Source organism: Bos indicus x Bos taurus, chromosome 8, assembly GCF_003369695.1.
Source record: "Bos indicus x Bos taurus breed Angus x Brahman F1 hybrid chromosome 8, Bos_hybrid_MaternalHap_v2.0, whole genome shotgun sequence".
NCBI classification, from domain to species: Eukaryota; Metazoa; Chordata; class Mammalia; order Artiodactyla; family Bovidae; genus Bos; species Bos indicus x Bos taurus.
The window spans coordinates 6,860,338-6,877,049 of record NC_040083.1 but is presented as its reverse complement, the minus strand read 5'-3'; the positions used below and the strand labels follow the sequence as shown (position 1 = coordinate 6,877,049).

Sequence of the window (16,712 nt, the reverse complement as noted above, 5' to 3'; positions counted from 1 at the left end):
TCGGACACAACTGAAGCGACTTAGCAGCAGCAGCAGCAGAAACTAACACAACACTGTAAAGCAATCATACTCCAGTAAAAATTAATTTAGAAAAAGAAAGCTATTCGCTGGGAGAGCTGACATTTGATACCAAGAAGATTTACTTCTGAGCCTAGTGTATTAATCATTATAATATTTACCTAATAGAATTACTATTTACTTGTATCTCGTAATGTAAGATTTCAAATACTAGGAGAGAAAGTGTAGTGTGGTTCTATAATTATTTACTATGTGACATACATATGGAATTTAAACCACATTTTAATAGATGCTTATTTTCAAATCCAAACGTGGTATATAATTTTACTTGGTCAACAGAATATTTTCCTGCACAATTAATTTAAAGTAGTTAGAATAACATGATACACTCTATTCTAATAATAATAATAAATTTGGACTCCAAAATGTCAAAATTAGTTTTTATATATTTATGAAATAATGATTATGTTTCTATCACTGTTGTGTAAGATTAATACACTGGTATAACATTTAGAAATCACTCAGTAATTATATGACATGCAAAATGATGAAAAAATAAAATTAACTTCTGAAGAGTTTGCAAGCATATATATATTACTACAAAATACATTTCTAGGGAAAAGGAATCATTAATGTCTCTGTCCTAAAATATGATTCTAGGCATGTAAATGTCAATTCAGCTGCCTTATAAAACTTAGGAATGAATTTAATAAATGGGTAGATTTTAGAAATGTGAGATAAAAATATTGATTTTACTCTCATGATGTATTATCTCATTTTTTTTAAAACTCACATATGACCTTTCTACATTTTCTACCTTATAGAAGCAGAGCCAGGAGAACAGGGAAAATCCCATTAATAAAACACATCTGAAACTAACACAAAATTGTTAATAAAAATAAATAAATAAAACAGAAAACCACCCAAAACAAACAAAAGACACTTAGTCTTTAAGTATATCCAAGGAATGACTGGATTTTTAAACTGACTTTAGTAAATCCATTTAACTTTTTTTTTTTTCTCCATAGGCTGCATACACATTTGTTATTTTATACCCTTGTCTGTCTTTGCACATTTTCACATATGATCAGGATTCATAAGGGATTCTCTGGTGGCTCAGACAATAAAGAACCTACCTGCAATGTGGGAGACCTGGGTTCGATGCCTGGGTTGGGAAGATCCTCTGGAGAAGGGAATCACAATCCACTCCAGTATTCCTGCCTGAAGAATTTCATGGACAAGAGGAGCTGGCGGGCTACAGTTCATGGGGTTGCAAAGAGTTGGACATGACTGAGAGACTACTCTTTCACTTCCTTTCAGAATTCAAAAATAATGAATATAATAGGTTGCTGAGCATAGATGGGATACATTGGCTTGAGGAGTTGGGCTTAAATGTCTATTTTCAAAAAGCTGAAGCTTATTGTTTGATAGGGAAGCTTCCCATCACAACGTTCATTTGCAGGCAGGTCAAAACCTAAACTGTGTGGACTGTTAAAACCTAAGTTTCTGGGTTTTCAGAAAATGGTCATTTTTCAGGTATGCTTTGGACTCTGGCTCTAAACCATAGACCTAGACATGTTATTAAACAAAGATAGTTCTGGTTATTCACAGAGAAGGAGCACACTGGACGCAGGAAAATATTTGGCTGTGTTGACGGATGACAGTCGATGTTTTCCTTATGTGATTTACAAACAAACTGAAGGCTACTTGATGTCTTTTTTCCCAGCTCATTCTTGGAGCAAAAAGTGTTTCTGGAAGAATCTGCGATTGTTTGTATCAAATTGATCACTAAATCAATCATATAAAGATGAGGAGAGTCAATCAAATCTTATCACATACGGGCAGGCTAAGTCACTTCAGTCATGTCTGACTCTGCAACACAATGGACCCTCCTCTTGTGACCCTCCTCTGTCCATGGGATTCTCCAGGAAAGAATACTAGAGTGGGTTGCCATGCCCTTCTCCAGGGGCATGTCTCTTAAGGGGCCTTCTCTATGTCTCTTAAGTCTCCTGCATTGGCAGGTGGGTTCTTTACCACTAGCGCCACCTTATCACATGCACTGCAGCTTGGAAGTACTCTTAGCATCGCAGAGTACTCCGTCAATAAATTAGTTACAATATAAAAATACATCAGCTTTTAAAAAAATGTCTTACAAATCAGTCTTAAAGGAATAATCAGTTACTTTTCCTGGCAGATATCATCATAACTTGTCTTGTTTTAGTCTTTCCCTATAGACCAGGTGGAGGCAAACTGATGCTAGTCCCATCACTGATGCGTTTGGTGGTAGTTAGGGTGGAGGCACAGACTACAGGACAGCGAGGGATATGGGGCCTGACCACCAGCCATGAAACTGTACTTCTTGGGCTCTGAGCCCTATGCTGGGGGAGGACGGCCCGTCCTTGTGGCTTGTGAGATTTCCACATCAATGTGAGTTTTGTGGTAGAAAGTTGAAGTGATCTCTGCTCCATTGTCACTTTGGAAGATACATGGAGCAACTAGAAAGCAGAAAAGTACTCTCTGGTGTGTAACCTCAGCTCCAGTTAGAATATAAGAGTCCCAGTGCAAAAATAATGATCAAGGGAACATATGTATTTGTAACATGCACTTCAAACTCTGAATTTGACCTCATTGCAAGATAAGCAATCTTTGGGTCTAATATTATGGAAGCATATTTTCTGATTGTTTGGTTATTCAATTCTGGTGACTGGTAATTTGGTATGTAAAGGAAGATACATTTTGATATTTGGCAAAACTAATACAATTTTGTAAAGTTTAAAAAAAAATAAACTTATGCTTCAAAAAAAAAAAGAATGATAAAATAGATGAAAACAGATATTGTTTCTCTGAGTATCTCCAGCCTTAGCTATCTTCCATGGAAATGAAGCTTTCTTTAAAATGTTCATTTTACTTATGTTTGTACTAAGTCTGCATGTTTATTTGCTCATTTCAAAATTTTATAGTCATAGATAGTACTTACCTACTGTGTACAAATACAACACAAACACATGGTTGTCAATCTTTGTCACTCTGTACCTTAGTCAAGGCTATGGTTTTTCCAGTGAGAGTTGGACTATAGAGAAAGCTGAGCACCGAAGAATTGATGCTTTTGAACTGTGGTGTTGGAGAAGACTTTTGAGAGTCCCTTGGACTGCAAGGAGATCCAACCAGTCAGTCCTATAGGAAATCAGTCCTGAATATTCATTGGAAGGACTGATGTTGAAGCTGAAACTCCAATACTTTGGCCACCTGATGCGAAGAGCTGACTCATTGGAAAAGACCTTGATGCTGGGAAAGATTAAGGGCAAGGGGAGAAGGGGACGACAGAGGATAAGATGGTTGGATGGCATCACCGACTCAATGGACATGAGTCTGGGTAAACCCCAGGAGTTGGTGATGCACAGGGAGGCCTGGCGTGCTGTGGTTCATGGGGTCGCAAAGAATTAGACACAACTGAGGACCGAACTGAACTGAACCTTAGTCTGGAACCTATAAGCAAGAATTTGATTGGAATCTTTGACTTTTCTTTCATTAATAACTGCTGCTGTTGCTAAGTCACTTCAGTCGTGTCCGACTCTGTGTGATCCCACAGACGGCAGCCACCAGGCTCCCCCGTCCCTGGGATTCTCCAGGCAAGAACACTGGAGTGGGTTGCCATTTCCTTTTCCAATGCATGAAAGTGAAAAGTGAAAGTGAAGTCGCTCAGTCATGCCCGACTCTTAGTGACCCCATGGACTGCAGCCCACCAGGCTCCTCCATCCATGGGAGTTTCCAGGCAAAGTACTGGAGTGGGGTGCCATTGTCTTCAACTATGAAAGATCTAATTGGAAAATCTCATAAGTCAAATCTTAAAGTATTACTGGCAATAACATTCCTTTATTATTCCAAAACCACCTTTTATTTTTACTACTTCACCAGTTTCATAGAACCTTTGTGATATATTAAATATGAGAAAATGGGGCTTTATTGTAAACAATACATATGTTTATTTTTACAGAATAGGCAGCTTTCAAGAAAATTTTACTAAATGCATTCTGGATGCTAATGGACACCTACTAAAAGAAGTGATTCTAAAATATTTTATTCTGAGTGTCCAATAGCAATTCAGTATTTTATTCAAGAAAGTAAAAATAGAATGAAACAGCAAAATATAAGCTTGATAAAAGTATGCTCTTCTGTGGCCTTTTCTTTGGAGGCATGTAGAAACATGGGCAAAGCCTCAGAACTAGAGACTGTTGGTGGTAATGACTGAGGATTGAGGGGTATGGAAATCTCACAAGGATGTCAGCAGTTTTTGCTATAATTCAGAGTACTCTTGCCTGGAAAATCCCATGGATGGAGGAGTCTGGTAGGCTGCAGTCCATGAGGTCACTAAGAGTCAGACACGACTGAGCGACTTCACTTACACTTTCCACTTTCATGCATCGGAGAAGGAAATGGCAACCCACTCCAGTGTTCTTGCCTGGAGAATCCCAGGGACGGGGGAGCCTGGTAGGAGGCCGTCTGTGGGGTCACACAGAGTTGGACACGACTGAAGTGACTTAACAGCAGCAGTAGCGGCGGCAGAGAAGCCGAAAGACTAACACATACAATTCAAAGCGTTTAAAAACAGGCCTTTTCCCCTCTTTCTTTCTTTTGTCACAGGATTACAGAGTGAATATTTTTCTTCGTCAGAAATGGAACGACCCGCGTCTTGCATACAGTGAATACCCTGATGACTCCTTAGACCTAGACCCTTCCATGTTGGATTCCATTTGGAAACCTGATTTGTTCTTTGCCAATGAAAAGGGAGCCAACTTTCATGAAGTGACTACAGACAACAAATTGTTACGAATTTTCAAGAATGGGAATGTTCTTTATTCAATAAGGTGAGCATTTCAGGGAAACAGAGTAGTGGTTTGTTTGTTTTTTAGCTTTTAGTGAGTGTTTTGAAATGTTTGAGTAAGTGCTTTCATTGTTCCACTTAAGTTCCTATGATATATCATTTCCCAAATATATTTAATCAACTTTAAGACACCAAATTCCAGATCCAGGAACTATATGAGTGATTCTTGGAAATCCACTTTTTAAAATAAATGGCCTGGGTTCTTACATCAGCCAAATTGGTGGGTGGTTTAAAGGTAAATTGAATGTAGTTTGAATCATATGTTGTGATTACATTTTTATGTATGCATACTTCCTTTAAATATTTATACAGGAGGTAATATTTAGGTTTGCTTCTCTGGGATCCATTTCCCATAAATTATTTATCAGGTGTATGTATTTTTTAAAGATGTCCTTGAACTTCTGTGGTCAATCTTTAGAAAAAGATCTAATTTACATTTTGGTTATTTACTATACATTTCTCCAAAGACCATGTAGCCTTTCAAAGCTAATACCAAAATATAGCAATAATATCAAAATATAAACATTAATAGTAACATTTCTTGACAGTTGAACTTTGAAACTCATTCAAATTCAGCTTTGCTATTTATACCTAATATCAAATAGGTATAAATTCAGTAAATAGGTACTTACACTAATCTACCTGAAGAATTGTGCTCCATATGAAAAAATTCTAAAATAAAATGACTGTCTTATTTAATTTTATCTTAATTTACCTCAATTTTCTTAAATTAATTTATCTTAATTTTCTCTTAATTTATCTTGATTTTCCATAATTAGTTTTAGTGACTTAGTTAATTTTTTTTGAAAAGAACAGAAGGTTAGGATCAGAATTCATATCATATTTCTCAGAAGACACAATATACTCTATTTATAGCAATAGTCAATTGCTTCAAAAATATGTGTATCACCAGTAACATATTTTAAAAGTATCAAGGTAAACTAGGCATTGGATCTATAGCCTGAAAGTTAATTCCTTAGATTTTTACCTCTCTATTTTCTATTTTTTAACTTTTATTCTCACCAGGAATGGGTATATTTGATTTTGAGTTCATCTGCCCAATATCAGGGATAGTTGTTATTTTTTCCATGAAATAATATATAATAGAAATAGCAGGAATGAAAATTTAATCTTAGTACCTTAGTGATTTTGAAAACATTTTTATACAAAGCTGTTTTGTAAATCATGCTAATTCTTTATCTCAATATATATATGATTTTCATATTTTTTATTCCATGTTAAAAGAGGAAAGAACTAGTGAACTCTAAGAATAATAAAATTACACATTCTAAACAACAGAAACGATAGACTGGGGGCCAGTGGAGGACAGAGCCTCAGGGACCTGTGGCAGTATAACAAATGATCTAACATTCGTGTCATCGGAGTCTCAGATGGAGACAGAGAATAAGGTATAGAGCTGCAAAAAATATTAAAGGAATTAATGGCTGAAATGTATATATTTTGCAAAAGGCATAGATCTACAAATTCAAGATACTGCCTAAATCCCAAAGATATTAATACCAAATCACATCACACGCAAACTTCTGAAAACTAAATAAAAATACAGATAATATCGAGAGCAACAAAACCTTACCTGTAGGGGAAAAACAATGGAAATGATAGCTAATTTCTGATCAGAAATCATAGAAACCAAAAAGAAGACATGCATTTTTCAAGTGCTGAAAGAAAGGAACTGGTATCCCTGGAATCTTGTTGTTTAGTTGCTCACTTGTGTCTGACTCTTGAGGACTCCATGGTCTGAAGCACACTAGGCTTCCTTTTCTCCCGGAGCGTGCTCAAACTCCTGTCCATTGAGTTGATGATGCCATCCAACCATCTCATCCTCTGCCACCCTCTTCTCCTGCCCTCAGTCTTTCCTTTCATCAGGGTCTTTTCCAGTGAGTCAGCTCCTTGCATCAGGTGGTCAAAGTACTGGAACTTCAGCTTCACTATCAGTTCTTCCAATGAATATTCACAGTTGATTTTCTTTAGGATTAACTAGTTTGATCTCCTTGCTATCCAAGGGACTCTCAAGAGTCTTCTTCAGCACCACAATTCAAAAGCATGAATTTTTCAGTGCTCAGTCTTCGCTATGCCCCAACTCTCACACCCATAGATAACTACTGGAAAATTCATAAGTTTGACTATACGGACCTTTGTACCTGGTGAAGGGCTTCCCTGGCGACTCAGTTGGTAAAGAGTCTGCCTGCAATGTGGGAGAGCTGGGTTCCATCCTGAGGTCGGGAAGATCCCCTGGAGAAGGAAATGGCAGCCCATTCCAGTATTCTTGCCTGGAGAATTCCATGGATAGAGGAGCCTGGTGTCAAAAAGAGTTGGACACGACTGAGTAACTAACACTTTCACTTTCACCTGGTGAAAATATCTTTTAGGAATGAAGGGGAAATTGAGACATTCTTGGATAAAGGAAAATTAAGAGAATTTGTCACAAATAGACCTCATGGCACTGCTGCTGCTAAGTCATGTCAGTCATGTCTGACTCTGTGCGACCCCACCAGGCTCCTCTGTCCCTGGGTTTCTCCAGCCAAGAATACTGGACTGGGTTGCCATTTCCTTCTCCAATGCATAAAAGTGAAAAGTGAAAGTGAAATAGCTTAGTCGTGTCTGACTCTTCACGACCCCATGGACTGTAGCCTACCAGGCTCCTCCGTCCATGGGATTTTCCAGGCAAGAGTACTGGAGTGGGTTGCCATTGCCTTCTTCCCCTCATGGCATTAGTGGTAAAGAATCCGCCTGCCAATGCTGGAGATGTAAGAGAGGCGAGTTCGATCTCTGGGTTAGGAAGATCCCTTGGAGGAAGGCACTTCAACCCACTCCAGAATTCTGGCCTAGAGAATCCCATGGACAGAGGAGCCTGATGTGTCACAGTCCATAGCGTTGCAAAGAGAGTGGGGCACGACATGACTGAAGTGACTTAGCAGGCAGGTAGGTGGGCAGACCTCCCCTGAAAGTACAGCTAAAGGAAGTTTTCTAAACAGAAAGGAACCAATAAGAGAAGAAACATTGAAGCATCAAGAAAGAAGAAAGGAAACTGTCATCAGAAATATGAGCAAATATAATAGACTTTTCTTCTCCTCTTGAATTTTCTAAATTATGCTTGACAGTTGAAGCAGGAATTATAACATTGGTGTAAGGGAAAATGCCAAATAAGAAATAAGAGAACTTTTTACAATTACATTGGCAGAAATTAATGAGATGTAATATTTAGTGCTAATACCCTTTGACTTTGTAAATACCCTTTGTCTAATACCCAGATGACTTTGTAAAATGATTTGTTGGGTTATACAAAAATGTAAAATACATTTATCCTTCAACCCAACAATGCTGCTTCTAGGAATTTATGTTATTTATGTGTTCATGTGTACAACAAGACACATTTACAAAGATACACACTGTACCACTGAAACAGCAACAAAAGACCCTGGATATTTGCTAATGAGAACAAGGCAGAACAAAATGATAGCCCCAAATCATGAAATACTCTGCAGGATCTAGAGCTAAATGTATTCGTAAGAAAATGCCTTCAAAATATCCTTAGGGTTAGAAATGTTTCATGCTTATTTTTATTTAAAACATTCTCTATATGTAACATAAAAGTGTATGTAAAAATACACATATATCTGGGGGGAGTTGGACAAACTGGGAGAGCAGTATTGACATATATACACTTACCATATACATGGATAAAGTAAGTAGCTAGTGGGAAGCTGCTGTATAGCACAGGGAGCTCAGCTCCATGCACTGTGATGACCTAGAGGGCTGGGGTGGGGGAATTGGGAGGGGGCTCCAGAGGGAAGGGATGCATGTATACATATGGCTGACTCGTGTTGTTGTACAGCAGAAACCAACACAACACTGTAAAGCAATTATCCTCCAGTTACAAAAAACAAATTAACATTGTTCTCTTAACTGAAAAAAAGTAAATAAAATATAAAAAAATACACATATATCTAATTCCATACAAGAAGTTTAGAAGGATACCCACAATTTGTTAAAAATAACCAATTATGGAAAAGAACCTTAGAATTTAGGTAGAAATAAAGGTGAGCTATAAATTTCCCCATATGTAAGTTTATATTATTTGAATTTTTTAGTAAGAGTTATATTTTACTTATGAATTAAATACATATATTTTAAGTGACAGAGGCTTTTAACCTGAAATCATGATCCTTGGCTCCTCTGTGATGTGGCTTTGTGATGGTTATCAGGGGATCCATAACAGGTATAAACAAATCGAATTTACTTCTTTTCCTGTTAACTTGAAAATAAACTTTGTGGAAGATATAATTTGAATTGCAAGAATATATCACCAAGTAGCTTGGAAAATCATTTTGCAAAATTGTAATATCTAGATTTGTTGAAATAACAATGTGTGTGTTTTATTGTATCCCGTACGATTATGCCTATTTACTTGTTTATATCAAGTCTTAATGGACTTGGAAAATGGTGCCATCCATTATAAATTGCCCACATTTCTTCTAATATTTTGAGAAAAGTTATAGAATAATTCAGAATTGCATCTTTCTTCTTTCAGTATGAGTTCAGATGAAACAGATGATGTCTCTTGGCATCTAGTTTTTGTTTGCTCTATCCTGGCTCACATGATCAAAGACTAAATTCATGTTTTTTTTCAGTTGTTTTTGGAAATTTCACAGGACTTTGAAATTTCAAATGGCAAGCAGTTTCTTTGTTAACAAAAGTTGTGCTCGGGAAAAAAAATCTTGTTCGATTTACAAATGGAGCACCTGTGATGTTTCATGAGCGATCTGCATTCTTGCTTGTTCAAAGAAAGAAGAATGTCCTGGCAAACTCGACCTGTTGAACTTAAAATTTCTCTGTACTTCCTGCTTAAAGCCACTAAAACAAAGAAATAAACTGAATAAGGAATGAAATGACATTAACACACAGGAAGATGAAAGGAATGGGAAATAAAAGTGACAGATGAGTGATGACGAGATATTTTAGGAGGCTTGAAAATGAATGCACTTGTGAAAACTGACTTCACAGAGATAGCTAAAACCTAAGACAAAATGGGGGAACCTAAAAGGAAGAAATAATATCCTCAAATTTTTAGAAATTTGAGGTAGCTAGGATATCAGAAAGAGGGGACTAGAAAGGAAATTAAAAAACAAAGAGTTGAGGGACTTCCCTGGCAGTCTAGTGGTTAAAAATTCACCTTCTGGTGCAGGGAGTGTGGGTCCAGTCTCTGGTTGGGGAGCTGAGATCCCACATGCCTCTCAGCCAAAAAACCAGAGCATAAATGACAGAAGAAGTATTGTAACAAATTCAATAAAAGACTTTAAAAATGGTCCACATCAAAAAGTCTTTAAAAATTAAAAAAAAAATAATCTGATGTAAACTTTACAGGAACAACAGTGAGCCCTTTATCCTCACTTTCGTGCCCATGTTTCTCAGACTAGGATCTACTTTTATGCCTTCTGATCTGGGCAGAAAGCAGGAGGACAGAAAACTCCAACAAGGTTGTTCCAAGAGCTTCTGGAGTAGGGACTACAGGCACAGCTGGGTCTGTCAGAAGCATCACATCAAGAAAATGAGGGTACAGTGAGGTCTGCACACTGAATGCTGATAGCCTGTTCTCTGTAGAATGTCTAAGAGGAAAGGTCTACAGACAACTGGGGAACCACCAGTGAAAAATCTGAGCAGCCACCCTGTGATGAATGAATCATGCCATAACTCAATGAATCATCTTTTGCTCATTGAATTCCAACTAGTTTTATTACCTCATTCTTAAATATAAACAGACATTGGAGGACATCCTATAATAATAACAGTAATTAAAAAAAGAAGCAGAGGTCAGAATAAACATGCAGAGGAAATAAAGAGCAAAAAGAAGAAAATTAAAGAAACAAAAAGAGAAAAAAATTACTCAAGAGAAAATGCCAGAAGCAGAAGAGACCATGAAAAGAAATCTCTGGACAGAAATGAAATAGGAGACTTTCAGGAAAGGAGAAATGAAGTCATTCAGAGCATAGGAAAGTACAGATAGTAAACTGAAGTGGAAAAATCATTAGTGGAATATTTGAAAGATGAAATGGAGAAATCTGCCAAGAAGCAGAATCAAGATACTGAGAAATAGGAAATAGGAAAGAAAGGATATGAAAAGCAGAGTATCAATACAGAGGTTCAATATCTGACTTGAAAAGAAATAGAGACTTCCATGAAAAATAAGGAAGAGATCCACTGTCTGGTCTGTTTAATCATTGAGAAGGACTTGGTTCTGATAAGGAGTTTGTTGAGTTTGAAGTAATAGTAGGGAATAGAAACTGAAGTGATCATTAAAGTAAGACAGTTATTAACACTAGGGAAAACAAACACTATCCAAGAGCTGTAATTATGGCAAACAACTAACCTTAACTATGAACACTAATTGCATATTCACAACATGTAAACACTGAATATTAATTTCACTGTTAATTTTTACATACCTAAATTTTGAATTCTGCTGGAATGTTAAGTGTACAGAGAGTGTGGTATAAGGGAAGTATATTCTTATTTTCCTTTGTAGCAAATTAATAGGAAACTTCACATATTTTAAAAATCCAGCATAGCGTGATAGCAATTTAGATACAGAATACAAGTCCCAAACAGATTTCCAAAGAAGGCTGCCTCTGAGGAGCTAGAACTGAACTGGGGGTAAGGATGGGTGGGGCAAAGCTCTTTTCCATATGTTTTATGTAATTGTCAAGCTTCTAAATGCCATCCATGAATTACATTGATAAATTTTAAGTAAACTATATTAATAACTTCTATTATAATTTTTAATTATGTTGATAATTTTTCTTTTCTTTTTTAACATGATTTTTACTCATTTACTTGCAAGAGAAGAATTCTGCATTTATGTCAAAATTTTAAAAAAAATTGGAGTATAATTGCTTTACGACTGTGTTAGTTTCTGCTGTACAACAAAGTGAATCAGCTGTATGTAAACATACATTCCCTCCCTCTTGGAGTGAAATGCTTTTCAAGCAAAGGTGTTGGGACAAGACACATGATTTTGGATTGTCAAGTTTGGGATTTGACTTTATTCTACTTATAAAGTTAGCTTATTATGTACTTCATGGGTGCTGACTGCCAACGCAGGTCTCTGGGATCAGAGACAGAGGAATGAAGTACTCACTGCAGCCAAGCAGCAGGCGCCTCAGCACATTTGCCCAACTTCTGCATGGTCCTCAGGTCTCGTGGGAAGAATACAGCAGACACAGATGGACACAACACATCCAGGGATCTGCCACACAATTGTGGAACACTGAGATTGGGGAATCCACTGCTTTCATAGCAAGCAGCAAGCAAGCCTTCTCTTTGTCCATGGGAATGTGCTCTCATCTCTCAGAATGAGCAGCTACACAGACAACCCTGAGAAATAAATGGTTCACGAGAAAGTATCATCAGGGCCTTCCATTCTCAATAGACCCAACAGGAGGTAAATTTACTTACTGGCTGTGGTTTGGGACAGTTCTCTTTACCTGTGAAAGGCTCATGACAGAAGATGAGATAGTTAGATGGCATCAGCAACTCAATGGACATGAGTCTGAGCAAACTCCAGGAGACAGTGAAGTAAAGGGAAGCCGGCGTGCTGCAGTCCATAACAGGAGTTAGTGACTGAGCAACAATACTTATTATTATCACTCTTTCTTTGAAATTTGGTTGTGAAAAGAATTAAAGATTACTTATACAATATGTACTTATTTTTTGAAATTAGTCATTAATTTTTAAATAAAAAAGCAAACATTTCAATTGATGCTTTTAAAAGTTTTTCTAAAAATTTATTTTTAATTGAAAGATAATTACTTTACAGAATTTTGTTGTTTTCTGTCAAACATCAACACGAATCAGCCATAGATATACATATGTCCCCTCCCTCTTGAACATCCTTCCTATCTCCCTCCCCATCCCATCCCTCTAGGTTGATACAGAGCCCCTGTTTGAGTTTCCTGAGCCATACAGCAAATTCCCATTGGCTATCTATTTCACATATGGTAATGTAAGTTTCCATGTTACTCTTTCCATACATCTCACGCTCTCCTCCCCTCTCCCTGTGTCTGTAAGTCTGTCCTCTGTGTCTGTTTCTCCATTGCTGCCTTGCAAATAAATTCATCGGTACCACCTTTCTAGATTCCATATACATGCATTAATATGTGATATTTCTCTTTCTCTTTCTGACTTACTTCACTTTGTATAATAGGCTCTAGGTTTATCTACTCCATTAAAGCTGATTCAAATGCATTCCTTTTTATGGCTGAGTAATATTCCATTGTGTATATGTACCACAACTTCTTTATTCATTCATCTCTCAATGGACATTTAGGTTGTTTCCATGTCCTAGCTATCGTAAATAGTGCTGGGATGAACATTGGGGTACATGTGTCTTTTCAATTTTGGTTTCCTCAGGGTATATGTCTAGGAGTGGGATTGCTAGATCATATTGTGGTTTTATTCCTAGATTTTTAGGGAATCTCCATACCATCTTCTGTAGTGGTTGTATCAGTTTACATTCCCACCAGCAGTGCAAGAGGGTTCCCTTTTGTCCACACCCTCTCCAGGATTTATTGTTTGTAGACTTTTTGATTATGGCCATTCTGACTGGTGTGATGTGATGCATACCTCATTGTAGTTTTGATCTGCATTTCTCTAACAATGAGCAATGTTGAGCATCTTTTCATGTGTTTGTTAGCCATCTGTGTGTCTTCTTTGGAGAAATGTCCATGTAGGTCTTTCCCCCACTTTTTATTGGGTGGTTTGTTTTTCTGATATTGAGTTGTATGAGCTGCTTGTATATTTTGGAAATTAATCCTTTGTCAGTTGTTTCATTTGCTATTATTTTCTCCCATTTTGAGGGTTGTCTTTTCACCTTGTTTATAGTTTTCTTTGCTGTGCAAAAGTTTTTAAGTTTAATTAGGTCCCACTTGTTTACTTTTGTTTCTATTTCCTTTACACTAGAAGGTGGGTCATAGAAGATCTTGCTTTGATTTATGCCATCGAGTGTTCTGCCCATGTTTTCCTCTAAGAGTTTTATACTTTCTGGTCTTACATTTAAGTCTGTAATCCCTTTTGAATTTATCTTTGTGTAGGGTGTTAGGAAGTGTTCTAATTTCATTCTTTGTTGATGCTTTTTAAGATGCTGTTTACTCAAGGAAAATTGATTTACAATGCCATAAAATATATGTTGTAAGGATGTTTTGGTGTGTTTGGTTACGTACAGTCTTTTGAAGAGGCCCATAGCTTATATCAGCTTCTTAAAGTGACCATTAACAAGACTGAGATTGCACAGGTGATGGGTTAATAAGCTTTATGATCATCTCTAGAATCAGAGGACAACAAAACTCCAACTAGAACACTAGTTCCAATCTTCCATCTGGTGTTCTAACAATCTGAAACCCTGCGAGTTATTTCCTTATTTACTCTTTATAGAATTTTTCTTGACGAAATGTCAAATCACCCAAGTAAATATGTAAAATCCATGGGCAGCTTTCTTCTATTTTCTAAAGTTTAATGACTAAGTTTCTTTTTGAACAAACCACATGTGTCTTTTACTTTAATAACTCATAGTGTATGAAAATCATCATTTTTATGTTACATAAATGCACACTTTCAAAGTCATAATAATTAGAGAACTCATTTTTTTTAAACTTTATTTTATTTTTAAACTTTACAATATTGTATTAATTTTGCCAAATATCGAAATGAATCCGCCACAGGTATACCTGTGTTCCCCATCCTGAACCCTCCTCCCTCCTCCCTCCCCATACCCTCCCTCTGGGTCGTCCCAGTGCACCAGCCCCAAGCATCCAGTATCGTGCATCGAACCTGGACTGGCAACTCGTTTCATACATGATATTATACATGTTTCAATGCCATTCTCCCAAATCTCCCCACCCTCTCCCTCTCCCACAGAGTCCATAAGGCTGATCTATACATCAGTGTCTCTTTTGCTGTCTCGTACTATGAGGTACTATTTCACGCCAGTCAGAATGGCTGCGATCCAAAAGTCTACAAGCAATAAATGCTGGAGAGGGTGTGGAGAAAAGGGAACTCTCTTACCCTGTTGTGGGAATGCAAACTAGTACAGCCACTGTGGAGAACAGTGTGGAGATTCCCTAAAAAACTGGAAATAAAACTGCCTTATGATCCAGCAATCCCACTGCTGGGCATACACACTGAGGAAACCAGAAGGGAAAGAGACACGTGTACCCCAATGTTCATCGCAGCACTGTTTATAATAGCCAGGACATGGAAGCAACCTAGATGCCCATCAGCAGATGAATGGATAAGAAAGCAGTGGTACATATACACAATGGAGTATTACTCAGCCATTAAAAAGAATACATTTGAATCAGTTCTAATGAGATGGATGAGAACTCATTTTCATGAAAAGCATTCTAATGCCCTTGAAAGGCAGTAGACTTAAAGGTTAAGGGCACAGAATCTACAGCCAGACTCTCAGGTCTATTGATTCAGCTCTATCAATTTCTGCTTTACATATCAGGAGAGTTAAGTCTTAATCTCCTCATCTCTAAGTAAAGGTAACATCACTTACCTGTAAATTCATACTAAGAAATAAATGAATTAAGGCATATATGAAATATTTAAAATAGTGCCTACCACACAGTAAGCAAAAAGCATTACCTAGTATGATATTACAGATAATATTTCAATGCTTATAGTTGAGGCAATTGTCCTTATAACAGTACATTTAGAAATATTAAAAACTAATAAAATGCTTATTGTTTGCAAATAAAGCCTAAAGTTGCATCAAAAAGCCTTTTTACAAAATACTTCAGTTAATGGTTGGGACCACATACTCTGGGCAAACAAGCAATGCTTGTTTGAAAATTGGTAATACCTTGATTTTAATGAGGTGAATTATTTAAAATAGATTACAGTCATGGTCTTATTTTTTTGACATTGCTGCTTAACTAAGCCAAGATGTTTTAAGGGAAAATGAAAGAAACACACATCCTGTTTGCGTGTCTTGTTTCAGAAAAGAGAACTCCATGTCCTCTCTTACACAGTATTTCCTAAACAGTAGAATGTGATTAATTACATCTTGATTTAGTTTTCTTTTGATGTGGTCAGGACAAATCTTTAATTTATATGTTTTAATAAAGAAATGCAGGATCACACTCACCAAGATGACACATTTTTTCATCCCTGTGCTGTTAAAGAAGCTATTGTATTATACCTTAAACAAAAAGAAAGTCAACAAATGGATTTTTATTCAGGGTATGATTTATGACAGAAATCCTACAAACAGTGTTTTTCATTGCCAAATAATTCCTTCCAAGTATCTTTTTTTTTTTTTAAAGAATTATGCAATGTCTATTTTTTTTTACACCAGAAAAATAGCAAAGATATGAATTTGACATCACATGCATGGTGAGAGCCTGGAAAAGATTCTAAGAATGCTATTTACTTCCATACAAAAGGTCACAGAATTAATTCTCTAAGCCAATATTTGAAACTGGCTGGCTAGAGAGTCTTGGATGTTTGGGAAATTAATGAGTGTACGTTCAAATTGTACTTGTGCATACACTTCTAATAAACCTTTTCACAAGACAGAGAACATTGTGTCCAGCAGATTTTACAATTGCCTTTTGAAGAAAGAATTTTGCAGATGGACAATATCACACTTGCAGGATCACTTAACCTAGCTGATTTAGGAGAAAACTTGCTTTTGAAGATTCAATTCTGTGTGGATTCTTTTAGTGTGCTATGGACTCTAACTTGAGTGAATTGTCAGATGATCCCCTGGGACTCTTAAAAAGTCAGCAGCTTC

General features: G+C 36.8%; 1 protein-coding gene across 1 annotated transcript in view; it reads left to right on the top strand.

The window, feature by feature from the left end:
• The window catches only part of GLRA3 (glycine receptor alpha 3), a 197,186-nt gene that overhangs the window by 97,614 nt on the left and 82,860 nt on the right, over positions 1-16,712 (top strand). Inside the window, exon 4 of the mRNA XM_027548971.1 lies at positions 4,660-4,883. Within this exon, the coding sequence (XP_027404772.1) occupies positions 4,660-4,883 (224 nt within the window). The remainder of the gene's footprint in view (positions 1-4,659; positions 4,884-16,712) is intronic.